General features: G+C 39.8%; 1 protein-coding gene across 1 annotated transcript; it reads right to left on the reverse strand.

The window, feature by feature from the left end:
• Positions 1 to 9,447: 9,447 nt before the first annotated feature.
• On the reverse strand, positions 9,448 to 11,544 carry LOC106942979 (FH2 domain-containing protein 1-like). The gene is made up of 2 exons (XM_015026322.1): positions 10,884 to 11,544; positions 9,448 to 10,472 (listed from the first exon to the last, which is right to left on the reverse strand). Exons 1-2 carry the CDS (start codon positions 11,337 to 11,339, stop codon positions 10,407 to 10,409), a joined length of 522 nt encoding a protein of 173 aa, XP_014881808.1. The 5' UTR covers positions 11,340 to 11,544; the 3' UTR covers positions 9,448 to 10,406.
• Between the last annotated feature and the right edge of the window lie 8 nt (positions 11,545 to 11,552).

Here is an 11,552-nt window from a genome sequence, read left to right on the forward strand (position 1 = left end):
TGCGACTATCTGTTTCAGTATGGTTGGACTCATTTTGAGATTAGTTTCATAAATTTAATCTACACACTGGACTAGGGGTTATCTGCCAAATATTCTCACTCAAATCACATCCATCATATTGATTCAGGTTTCAGCACAGTGAGGAATTAAACTAAACCTAAAACTGAGAATTTGCTAAGAGATGGCATCAGGTATGTTTCTCACAAGTCAAAGAAATTAAATAAAAACATGTTGAGTTTTATTTTTAGGAGTGTATTTTCATTAAAAGGCAGCAGATGAATTAAAGCCCGAGGATATGAAAGCAAATAAATGCTTTATAGTAATTTTACTGACAACATTGCACTTACAAATATAGATATAATGATAAGAAGTTATCAGGAAGTATGGAATTTTCCCCAAATTTTCCTCTAATTTAAATTCATAACACCTCTGTGCCTGCCCTTTTAAATATTCCTAGTTCTTCTGCTTTTTTTTATTAGTCTGTCAATAAAAACAACAAATATAATGCTAAATAACAGTGGGTTTATTTAGATTTTTCCAGCTGTTATAACATTATCACAGAGCCTTCAAATAAAGTTTAGTAGTTTAGAAGATGTCATAGACAGATAATCAAATGTTTAACGTTATAAGGCTGTTTGTATCATTTGAATGAATGTGTTATGTTTACTCATGATTGTTATCATGTAAAATTTGGGAATTTTAATCCCCAAATGTATTCACAGAGTGAAGCATCTGCAACAAGTGAACATGTACTTGTGAGCATGTTTAATTTATTGATTCATTAATTTGTTGAAAACTCAGTCAGTTCTGAATTTGGCAAATTTCTATGTTTCTATGTTTGTTGTGTTCTAAAGTTGTTTTTACACTTATATACATCTTATATATGTTGGCATTTCTAAAACTTATGTGGAGAAATAGAGAACATTTCTGAAGTAAATGAAGCCTGGCCTGGCGTAGGCTGACAGGAGTGAGGCTAAAACCTTTGCACCATCGGCCCTTTTGACCCTTCTGACCAACACCAGCAGGTGAGGCAGGTGAAGCGTTTTGCCCAAGGACACAAACGACAAGGGTGAACAGACCAGGAATCAAACCGGCAATCCACTGACTGCAGAGCGAACTCCTACCACTGACGCATCATTAATAAGTAATAATAAAAAGTATCAATATACATAAATAGATTAAAAATAATAATGGGAGTTTAGTAGTCTAATGGAATGTCGAATGAAGCTCTTTTGTTGCCAACCTCTGAGGTTTTCCATCCATCACTATCTGCTCCCAGCCTTCCATCAGCGACAGACTCCTTGGTTCTTGCACCTCTTGTCTCCTGACCATTTAGTACTCTGGCCTTTGGGGTTCCTTTGCCTTCAACATTGGCACTAAGGATTCTTCAGATATTGCCATCAGCCTCCAGTCCTATAACAAACCTGTCCTTGCCTCTTTCATTAATCTGAGCCACTGTTGCTGGTTTCCAAGGTTCCTGTGCCTCCATCAACAGCCTATCAGAGCCTTTAGCCACTGTCACCAGTCCTCTGTCCACTGCCTCTTGCAACTTCCCAACACCTTCACTACAAACCTTTAGTCTCTAAGCCTCTTTGCTGCAGACATTCTGAACTGGTCTCCACTGGCCACTGCTTTTATTTTTCATTTCTGGCCCTCCTTCCGAGGCCAATCCACCAACCAGCTCTGGTTTTATGTTGTTGTTTTTTTTACACAGTGTCTTATATTCGGCCATGGCCGAGGGATCCCATTGTCGATTATGTTTTTTTCTGTGCTTGTATTTCTCACTTTCTTGTTCCTTTGAGATCAACCTTAGTTTTTGTTTTTACTTTTGACGAGACTGGATTCTTCTGTTGCTTCTTTGTTGCTGGTTCCTGTTGTTCCTTGTTCCTAAACTGTCCTGTTCTGCTCTTTTTGTAAGCTCACATTTATTTTTTTTTAAAACCTCAACTTTACTTACCTCAACTCAGTCTGCTTCTGGGTCTAGCTACAACCATCGCAGATTAGAACATAAAACAACTATAAACATTAAACAGTATACTGTAGAAATCAGTAAAACAGCATGAAATAACAAATGTTTGGCATTTACAGCAAGAAAAAAAATCAACTGTGTGTCTTATGGACACAGTTCAATCTGGTCTTTCACACTTACAACTGACTTACTTCTTAAATTGCTTTAGGAAAATGCCCACATTCATTGCTCTTTTGGAGTCCAGGATGCTGACCTGAAACCAGAAAAAAATGGAATACGATTTAAATATAAATAGAAAAACAAAGACCCATCTCTAATGCATGCCTGTGTTTTAACACCACAGCACAATCCATTTCCACTGGGTCACAAGATTTGGTTGTAAACTAGTCAACCTCTCCAGATTGATTAGAGTCCTGGGTCCCTATAAATGGTGCACCAATAAATCGCCCAGACGATAAATCGGCCCAATTTTTTTAATTTTGGGAAATCAGTGATCAGCCAATGCTTAAATGAGTAGCATTTTTTTTTAAACAATTACTTCTAAATGTGAGATATTTTTGCCCACTGAATAAATGTACTTGTGTTAAAAGTTTGATTTGTATTAATATTTCACTGTGAGTTTATTGTGTTGTAACATCACTGAGCCATTTTTGTCAGCACTCGCCTCATTCCTGCTGTTGTCCTTAAAGGAGCGGGACCTCGATATACGAGTCGAGGTTCCAGTTGTCGCCGTTGTGCCTCGTAAAGCCGAGGCCGCATCTTCCTGCTGCCCGAACAGCTCCTCAACAGAGCGAACGTCGATCTGGTACTGCTGCTGCCGCACCGCCAGCGTCCAGATGTTCGGCTTCCCGCGCACCTTCTCCTCCGGGATGGGCTTCCAGAAGAAGCTGCGCACACGGCGCTTTTTCCTTGGGTTGTGGTTGGCGGGCGTCGTCGCCAGGGGTGGGGGAGGAGGAGGGGGGAGGGGAGGAGGCGGAGGAGCTTTATGCTGGGCCTCATTTAGGGGGTCAGTCTGTCCAGACATAGAGGACGGGTCGGAGGTAGTAATGGAGGAGGTGGTGCAGCTGCTCTCCTCGCTGCTGCAGCTCTCTGGCTCATTGGTTGGAGATGAACAACTCATAACCAGAACTACAAGAGTCAACACTCAGCAAGGTCTATGCTGAGAAAGTCAATTTAAATAATCTGATGATGTTTACTTCTGCATCTGTTTGCTCTGCAGTCTAACCGCTGCTGATGAATGAAGGTGGGAGTCCCTTCATCTAGTCACACAGAAGAGAGAACACAAATCCAGTTGGTCCATCTTCATCCCGCTGGTGGTTCTCCGTCTCGCTGAGCGGAGCAGTCTGAGAGAGAAGGGGGTAGAGGGCAGCAACGGCCATGGAGCTGTAGGAGCAACAAAGACACAACGAGGTTATTCAAAGGAAGATTGTCAGATTGTGAAATGCTGACATGCAATAACGACAATTAGTGTTAAAGTACCAACTCTCCAATATTGGCTCAATATTGGTCCATATATAAGGCGCACCGGATTATAACGCGCACTGTTGGCTTTTGAGGAAATTGAAGGTTTTTAGGTGCTCCTTATAGTGTGGAAAATACGGTATTTTAAGGACCAAAATGACAATAATTGATATAAGTAACAAAAATAACAAAATCAGACAAAAGCAAATGTTTATGAATCAATTCCTTTCAACATAAAACTTATCAAACTTAAACAAAAACTACAGGTGTGTGTGTGTCTTTGTCTGCTGAATTTTTGGTTAAAACATGCTTGTTTTTCATTCAGTGGGTAGAAAATCCTTTATTTTCACTTTGCTTCTATGCCTCCAAGTAAATGAGGCATAGTTCATAATAAAATTACTCAAGTAAAAGTAAAAAGTACCGTGTAGTAAAAATACTTCCAAAAGTACACTTTTTCAGAAAAGTTACTTAACGAAATGTAATTGAGTAAATGTAACGACTGTAGTTGTTACTACCCAACTCAGACTGAATTGAATTTAAACACATGTTCATGTTACTTCATACAGATTGTTAGAGAAATAAAGTCCAGTTTTTTCTTTTGACTTCCAGCTGCGATAACTTGAGTCTGCTGGTCTCATCTTTATTAAATCAGCTGTGGCTCTCAGTGGGAGTGGGATCACTCACCCTCACCACAATGGACTCCAAAGACTCCTTTAAAATCCCATACAAAACATGCTTTATTTATTTCAAACATTATGTTAGTACATCATTCTTGCAATGAAAACTTCACAATACTTAAAACTTTACTTTACAATACATTACTGTCAGCACCAAGATATAACAATAATAAAATAAAATTTTCAATAAAAGAACTACACATCAGAATGTTAAGCTCATGAGTTTAATGATAAATAAACAGCAACAAACAGTTACTTTCTGGCAAATTTCTATGCTTCCAGAGTTTACTGGTAATTTTCCCACCGGTTTCCAGCGCTGTCCACCTGATACCCAGAGCTAGTTACTAATTAATAAAGCATACGTCACTAACCTGCTCATGTTGCCAGCATCAGTCTGCTGTTCTAAGAGCCGGACCACAACGTCACTCATGCTTTATTTATGAGACTGAGAGAACATCTGANAAGATGTGAAGTTTTCACCTGATGAAGGTTACCATCACTCAGAAACTAAGTCACAGCTCTTAGTTTACAGCACAGATAAAATGAAACTCATCATAATCAGACTTGATGAACCAGCAATGGTCTCCTTCTTTCTCCATGGCTCCACTGGTGTCACAGTTTTCTTTTGGTTCGCCTGTCTTTATGTTGGAGTTGCAGGTGTCACAAAATTTTCCACAAACAGTTTAGAAGAGTAGTTCTAGTGTCTCTTTGTTCCTTTGGTAGGTGAATGACAGGACCAAGGTTACGAAAAACACGTGAAGACTTCTGACATTGTTCACAATAGTCATCTGTGTACAGCTCATAGTCTGTTAATGACATATTGGGTCAGACAGTGTGACATATCAAACAAAAAGACTCCTGGCTTGTCCTGATGTATCACATCCTTCATTTTCAGTGTTTCAATTATTTCATTCTGAACTGCAAAAACTTCATCTGGGGGGAAATATCTTCCTGGATGGTGCATTGCTGTAAAGAAAAACCTCACAAACAATGGAGTCTCTGTAGAAAGTCCAGATACTGAGCCATAAACCTTCTGGTAATAATCAAGTTCATAATGCTATGTGTTGTGGCATTCATCCAAGTGTTGAAGAATGAGTTGGAAAATTTGCGAAAGTACATGGTTGGCTCAAGATTAACATCCACGCTGTTGAAATATTCTGTGTCATTTTGAATTTCATTTTCTGAGTTTTCTTCTGCTTAAGAGGATGCTCAAAAATTTCTTCAAAATTTGTCACAATTTCCTTGCTGTCACATCTTGGTTTCACATCCAGGTCCTCTATGTTTTTGGGAAGACTGGTAAAGACACTGTTTGTAATGTCTGTGTTGATAAAGAGTTAGCTGTGGTTGTAAAAGTAACTCAAACAACCTGTGAGCAAGCAAACACATCCAGGTCCATTTGGTCATGAGGAACATTGAGACTTTCAAAAACAACAAAGTCTCCTGATGCCTTTACTGTTAAATCCATAGTTGTGGTTTTCACGGTAAGTTTCTCATCCTAAGAAGAATCTTCCATGTCCTTTTGGTCTTCAGGGTTCAATGTCCAAAAAGTCCAAACCAAAGTATTTTGATCTCTCATCCTCAGAGCTCTCTACTAAAACGTCTTTGCCTCTTATGCTCTATCCTAACAACTTTTCAACTCCCGTCGTAACAAGAAATCCAAGGTCCCATCAATATCAAAAATCCTCTTGACTTGGTGAACAGTTAAAATGGTTTGTAAAATCAGTTTGAAGTCGTCTCTCTGGAATCGATCTACCTCCAACCAAGTTGAGAAGCAAACTGAGAATTCTTGTATTCTTGTATCTCTTTGAACTGTTATGACATCATTGATGAGAACATAGAGGTTCTCATCAACATGATGATGTCAAACAACCCGTCAGCTTCTTGTTTGTTTTAGTTGCTATGGAAACACAAGGAGTTATGAATGGGATAAGATTACTGTCAATCATTGTCCATTAAAATGCATGCGTTGACATCTAAATTCATAAATGTAAGTCAATAAATGTGCATAAATTAAAGTTTTATATTTGTCCTGTTTTCCAACTGATACTTTCTGAATACACTTAACAAGTACTTTGGTCATTTTGAAGCCCTCAACAACTCTCCTGTCATCTGGGTGAGCAGATACTCAGACTGGAGACAGCTGATGTTCAGAGGATCTTGAGAAGATTCAATATGCATAAAGTAACATGTCCTGATAACAGCAGGTCCTTGAGACCTGGTTCTCAACAACTGTGCTGACCAGCTGACTCACGTCCTCACTGACATATTTAACACCTCACTGAGCTGTGCTGTCATTTCATCCTGCTTCAAAATGGCCATCATCATTCTAATGCCCAAAAAACCCACAATTTCATCACTGAATGACTATTGCCCTGTTGCTCTCACTGCCATAATGATGAAGTGTTTTGAGGGGGTGGTGAAGGATCACATCTTCTCAAAACTTCCCTCCTCTTTTGATCTGCTCCAGTTTGCCTACCACTCCATCTGCTGCCCAGAGGACGCTGTGTCCACCACACTGCACTGGAGCCTGAAACACCTGGAGGAGAAGACTACTCATGTGCAAATGATGTTTCTGGACTTCAGCTCAGCATTCAACACAATCATCCTCCAGCGCCTGGTGAGCAAACTAACTCCCCTTGGGCTTAAAGGAACCCCTTTCCCCCCCTGTGTAACTAGCTGCTGGATTTCCTCACAGACAGACCCCAGTTTGTGAGGGTTGGGAAAAATACTTCAAGGGTGATCTCCCTCAGCACTGACTCCCCCCAGGGCTGTGCACTGAGCCCACTGCTCACTGCCCTGTACTGAGCAGTGGGCAGTACTCAACCTGCCAAGCCAGGTTCAGTATGAACCACGTCAATAAGCATGCGGACGATACGACAGTGGTGGGTCTCATCAAGAACAACAATGAACTGGCCTATAGAGAGGAGGTGAAACATCTGGTGGACTGGTGTGATGCAAACCATCTAATCCTGAATGTCAACAAAACAAAATAAATTGTTGATTTCAGAAAAAATCAGCCAAGTAGTGTCAAGAACATTAAATTCCTGGGGATACTGATCTCTGAGCATATAGATATTGAATAAGAGGGGTCCTAGGTTTGAACCTTGGGGCACCACACATGTGACTTCTGTCCACTTCAATGAGAAGTTTTCTATTCAAACAAAGAAATTCCTGTTCTATTCAAACCAGCTGAATACAGGACCAGAGAGTCCGACTCAACTTTCTAGTTGTTTCAGTAACATGTCATGATCAACAGTGTCACATGGTGCACTGAGGTCCAACAGAACCAACACTGTGGTTCGACTACAGTCTGTGTTTAATATTGATGTTACTGAACACTTTGACTAGGCCAGTGAGCCTGGAAACCAGACTGAAAGACATCAAAGCGGTTGGTTATTGTTAAGAAACTATTTAACTGTTTAAGTAGCTTTTTCAATAATTTTGCTCATCAAATTGTTTATCAGTATTATCACCATAGAGACATTTTCTAATATAGTGGACTCCTTCCCATAGCATGATGTTGCCACCACCATACTTCACAGTCAGGATGATTAGCAGGTGATAAGTAGTTCCTGTATTTTCCAAATATGTCAAATTTTAAGTGAGGAGTGGCTTCCATTTCTGTATTAGCAATGATTAACATTTTTATTTCTTGGTCAAATCTCTCTGACCAAAGACCTTCTTCTGTCATCTCTTTCCTGCCAGATCTAGTGCTTACAATTGTCTTCTGTTTCCACATAGATAGACCACAGTGATTTTTGAGTTAACAATACAGAATATATGCCAGAAAAGCAAGAACAGTCAAAATTGGATCAAGTAAACCTAACAAAAAAACAACAACCACAAAACACATCCAAATTATATATTTTTTGTTTTTATTCTTCTTGTAATAAAATATAAACAGCACTGAACACTAATGAATAAACTGAGTGGAATTAATTTCACATTACATAATGACCTGGCCTTATGTAATGCATTAGACAGAGCAATAATAAAATGTGGCTGACAAAAAAAATAAAAAAGTCCCAAACAGAAATAAACGCTGTTGCAGTGAGGTCAGTCAAATGGCTCAGTCAAATACAATTTAAATATATTGGAGAGCTATGCAAATCTGTTGTCATGGAAACCCTTTTTGAACTCTACTGCGACTATCTGTTTCAGTATGGTTGGACTCATTTTGAGATTAGTTTCATAAATTTAATCTACACACTGGACTAGGGGTTATCTGCCAAATATTCTCACTCAAATCACATCCATCATATTGATTCAGGTTTCAGCACAGTGAGGAATTAAACTAAACCTAAAACTGAGAATTTGCTAAGAGATGGCATCAGGTATGTTTCTCACAAGTCAAAGAAATTAAATAAAAACATGTTGAGTTTTATTTTTAGGAGTGTATTTTCATTAAAAGGCAGCAGATGAATTAAAGCCCGAGGATATGAAAGCAAATAAATGCTTTATAGTAATTTTACTGACAACATTGCACTTACAAATATAGATATAATGATAAGAAGTTATCAGGAAGTATGGAATTTTCCCCAAATTTTCCTCTAATTTAAATTCATAACACCTCTGTGCCTGCCCTTTTAAATATTCCTAGTTCTTCTGCTTTTTTTTATTAGTCTGTCAATAAAAACAACAAATATAATGCTAAATAACAGTGGGTTTATTTAGATTTTTCCAGCTGTTATAACATTATCACAGAGCCTTCAAATAAAGTTTAGTAGTTTAGAAGATGTCATAGACAGATAATCAAATGTTTAACGTTATAAGGCTGTTTGTATCATTTGAATGAATGTGTTATGTTTACTCATGATTGTTATCATGTAAAATTTGGGAATTTTAATCCCCAAATGTATTCACAGAGTGAAGCATCTGCAACAAGTGAACATGTACTTGTGAGCATGTTTAATTTATTGATTCATTAATTTGTTGAAAACTCAGTCAGTTCTGAATTTGGCAAATTTCTATGTTTCTATGTTTGTTGTGTTCTAAAGTTGTTTTTACACTTATATACATCTTATATATGTTGGCATTTCTAAAACTTATGTGGAGAAATAGAGAACATTTCTGAAGTAAATGAAGCCTGGCCTGGCGTAGGCTGACAGGAGTGAGGCTAAAACCTTTGCACCATCGGCCCTTTTGACCCTTCTGACCAACACCAGCAGGTGAGGCAGGTGAAGCGTTTTGCCCAAGGACACAAACGACAAGGGTGAACAGACCAGGAATCAAACCGGCAATCCACTGACTGCAGAGCGAACTCCTACCACTGACGCATCATTAATAAGTAATAATAAAAAGTATCAATATACATAAATAGATTAAAAATAATAATGGGAGTTTAGTAGTCTAATGGAATGTCGAATGAAGCTCTTTTGTTGCCAACCTCTGAGGTTTTCCATCCATCACTATCTGCTCCCAGCCTTCCATCAGCGACAGACTCCTTGGTTCTTGCACCTCTTGTCTCCTGACCATTTAGTACTCTGGCCTTTGGGGTTCCTTTGCCTTCAACATTGGCACTAAGGATTCTTCAGATATTGCCATCAGCCTCCAGTCCTATAACAAACCTGTCCTTGCCTCTTTCATTAATCTGAGCCACTGTTGCTGGTTTCCAAGGTTCCTGTGCCTCCATCAACAGCCTATCAGAGCCTTTAGCCACTGTCACCAGTCCTCTGTCCACTGCCTCTTGCAACTTCCCAACACCTTCACTACAAACCTTTAGTCTCTAAGCCTCTTTGCTGCAGACATTCTGAACTGGTCTCCACTGGCCACTGCTTTTATTTTTCATTTCTGGCCCTCCTTCCGAGGCCAATCCACCAACCAGCTCTGGTTTTATGTTGTTGTTTTTTTTACACAGTGTCTTATATTCGGCCATGGCCGAGGGATCCCATTGTCGATTATGTTTTTTTCTGTGCTTGTATTTCTCACTTTCTTGTTCCTTTGAGATCAACCTTAGTTTTTGTTTTTACTTTTGACGAGACTGGATTCTTCTGTTGCTTCTTTGTTGCTGGTTCCTGTTGTTCCTTGTTCCTAAACTGTCCTGTTCTGCTCTTTTTGTAAGCTCACATTTATTTTTTTTTAAAACCTCAACTTTACTTACCTCAACTCAGTCTGCTTCTGGGTCTAGCTACAACCATCGCAGATTAGAACATAAAACAACTATAAACATTAAACAGTATACTGTAGAAATCAGTAAAACAGCATGAAATAACAAATGTTTGGCATTTACAGCAAGAAAAAAAATCAACTGTGTGTCTTATGGACACAGTTCAATCTGGTCTTTCACACTTACAACTGACTTACTTCTTAAATTGCTTTAGGAAAATGCCCACATTCATTGCTCTTTTGGAGTCCAGGATGCTGACCTGAAACCAGAAAAAAATGGAATACGATTTAAATATAAATAGAAAAACAAAGACCCATCTCTAATGCATGCCTGTGTTTTAACACCACAGCACAATCCATTTCCACTGGGTCACAAGATTTGGTTGTAAACTAGTCAACCTCTCCAGATTGATTAGAGTCCTGGGTCCCTATAAATGGTGCACCAATAAATCGCCCAGACGATAAATCGGCCCAATTTTTTTAATTTTGGGAAATCAGTGATCAGCCAATGCTTAAATGAGTAGCATTTTTTTTTAAACAATTACTTCTAAATGTGAGATATTTTTGCCCACTGAATAAATGTACTTGTGTTAAAAGTTTGATTTGTATTAATATTTCACTGTGAGTTTATTGTGTTGTAACATCACTGAGCCATTTTTGTCAGCACTCGCCTCATTCCTGCTGTTGTCCTTAAAGGAGCGGGACCTCGATATACGAGTCGAGGTTCCAGTTGTCGCCGTTGTGCCTCGTAAAGCCGAGGCCGCATCTTCCTGCTGCCCGAACAGCTCCTCAACAGAGCGAACGTCGATCTGGTACTGCTGCTGCCGCACCGCCAGCGTCCAGATGTTCGGCTTCCCGCGCACCTTCTCCTCCGGGATGGGCTTCCAGAAGAAGCTGCGCACACGGCGCTTTTTCCTTGGGTTGTGGTTGGCGGGCGTCGTCGCCAGGGGTGGGGGAGGAGGAGGGGGGAGGGGAGGAGGCGGAGGAGCTTTATGCTGGGCCTCATTTAGGGGGTCAGTCTGTCCAGACATAGAGGACGGGTCGGAGGTAGTAATGGAGGAGGTGGTGCAGCTGCTCTCCTCGCTGCTGCAGCTCTCTGGCTCATTGGTTGGAGATGAACAACTCATAACCAGAACTACAAGAGTCAACACTCAGCAAGGTCTATGCTGAGAAAGTCAATTTAAATAATCTGATGATGTTTACTTCTGCATCTGTTTGCTCTGCAGTCTAACCGCTGCTGATGAATGAAGGTGGGAGTCCCTTCATCTAGTCACACAGAAGAGAGAACACAAATCCAGTTGGTCCATCTTCATCCCGCTGGTGGTTCTCCGTCTCGCTGA

This window comes from Poecilia latipinna, unplaced genomic scaffold, assembly GCF_001443285.1.
Source record: "Poecilia latipinna isolate Pla-1442-1.1 unplaced genomic scaffold, P_latipinna-1.0 Scaffold4748, whole genome shotgun sequence".
Classification (NCBI taxonomy): Eukaryota; Metazoa; Chordata; class Actinopteri; order Cyprinodontiformes; family Poeciliidae; genus Poecilia; species Poecilia latipinna.

What these genes read in the sequence shown, in the direction of transcription:
- LOC106942979 (XM_015026322.1), bottom strand. Translation starts at nt 11,339, where the DNA reads ATGAGTTGTTCATCTCCAACCAATGAGCCAGAGAGCTGCAGCAGCGAG. An exon ending in AGGACAACAGCAGGAATGAG is followed by an intron (nt 10,473 to 10,883) that starts GCGAGTGCTGAC and finishes TTCTGGTTTCAG; the next exon opens with GTCAGCATCCTGGACTCCAA.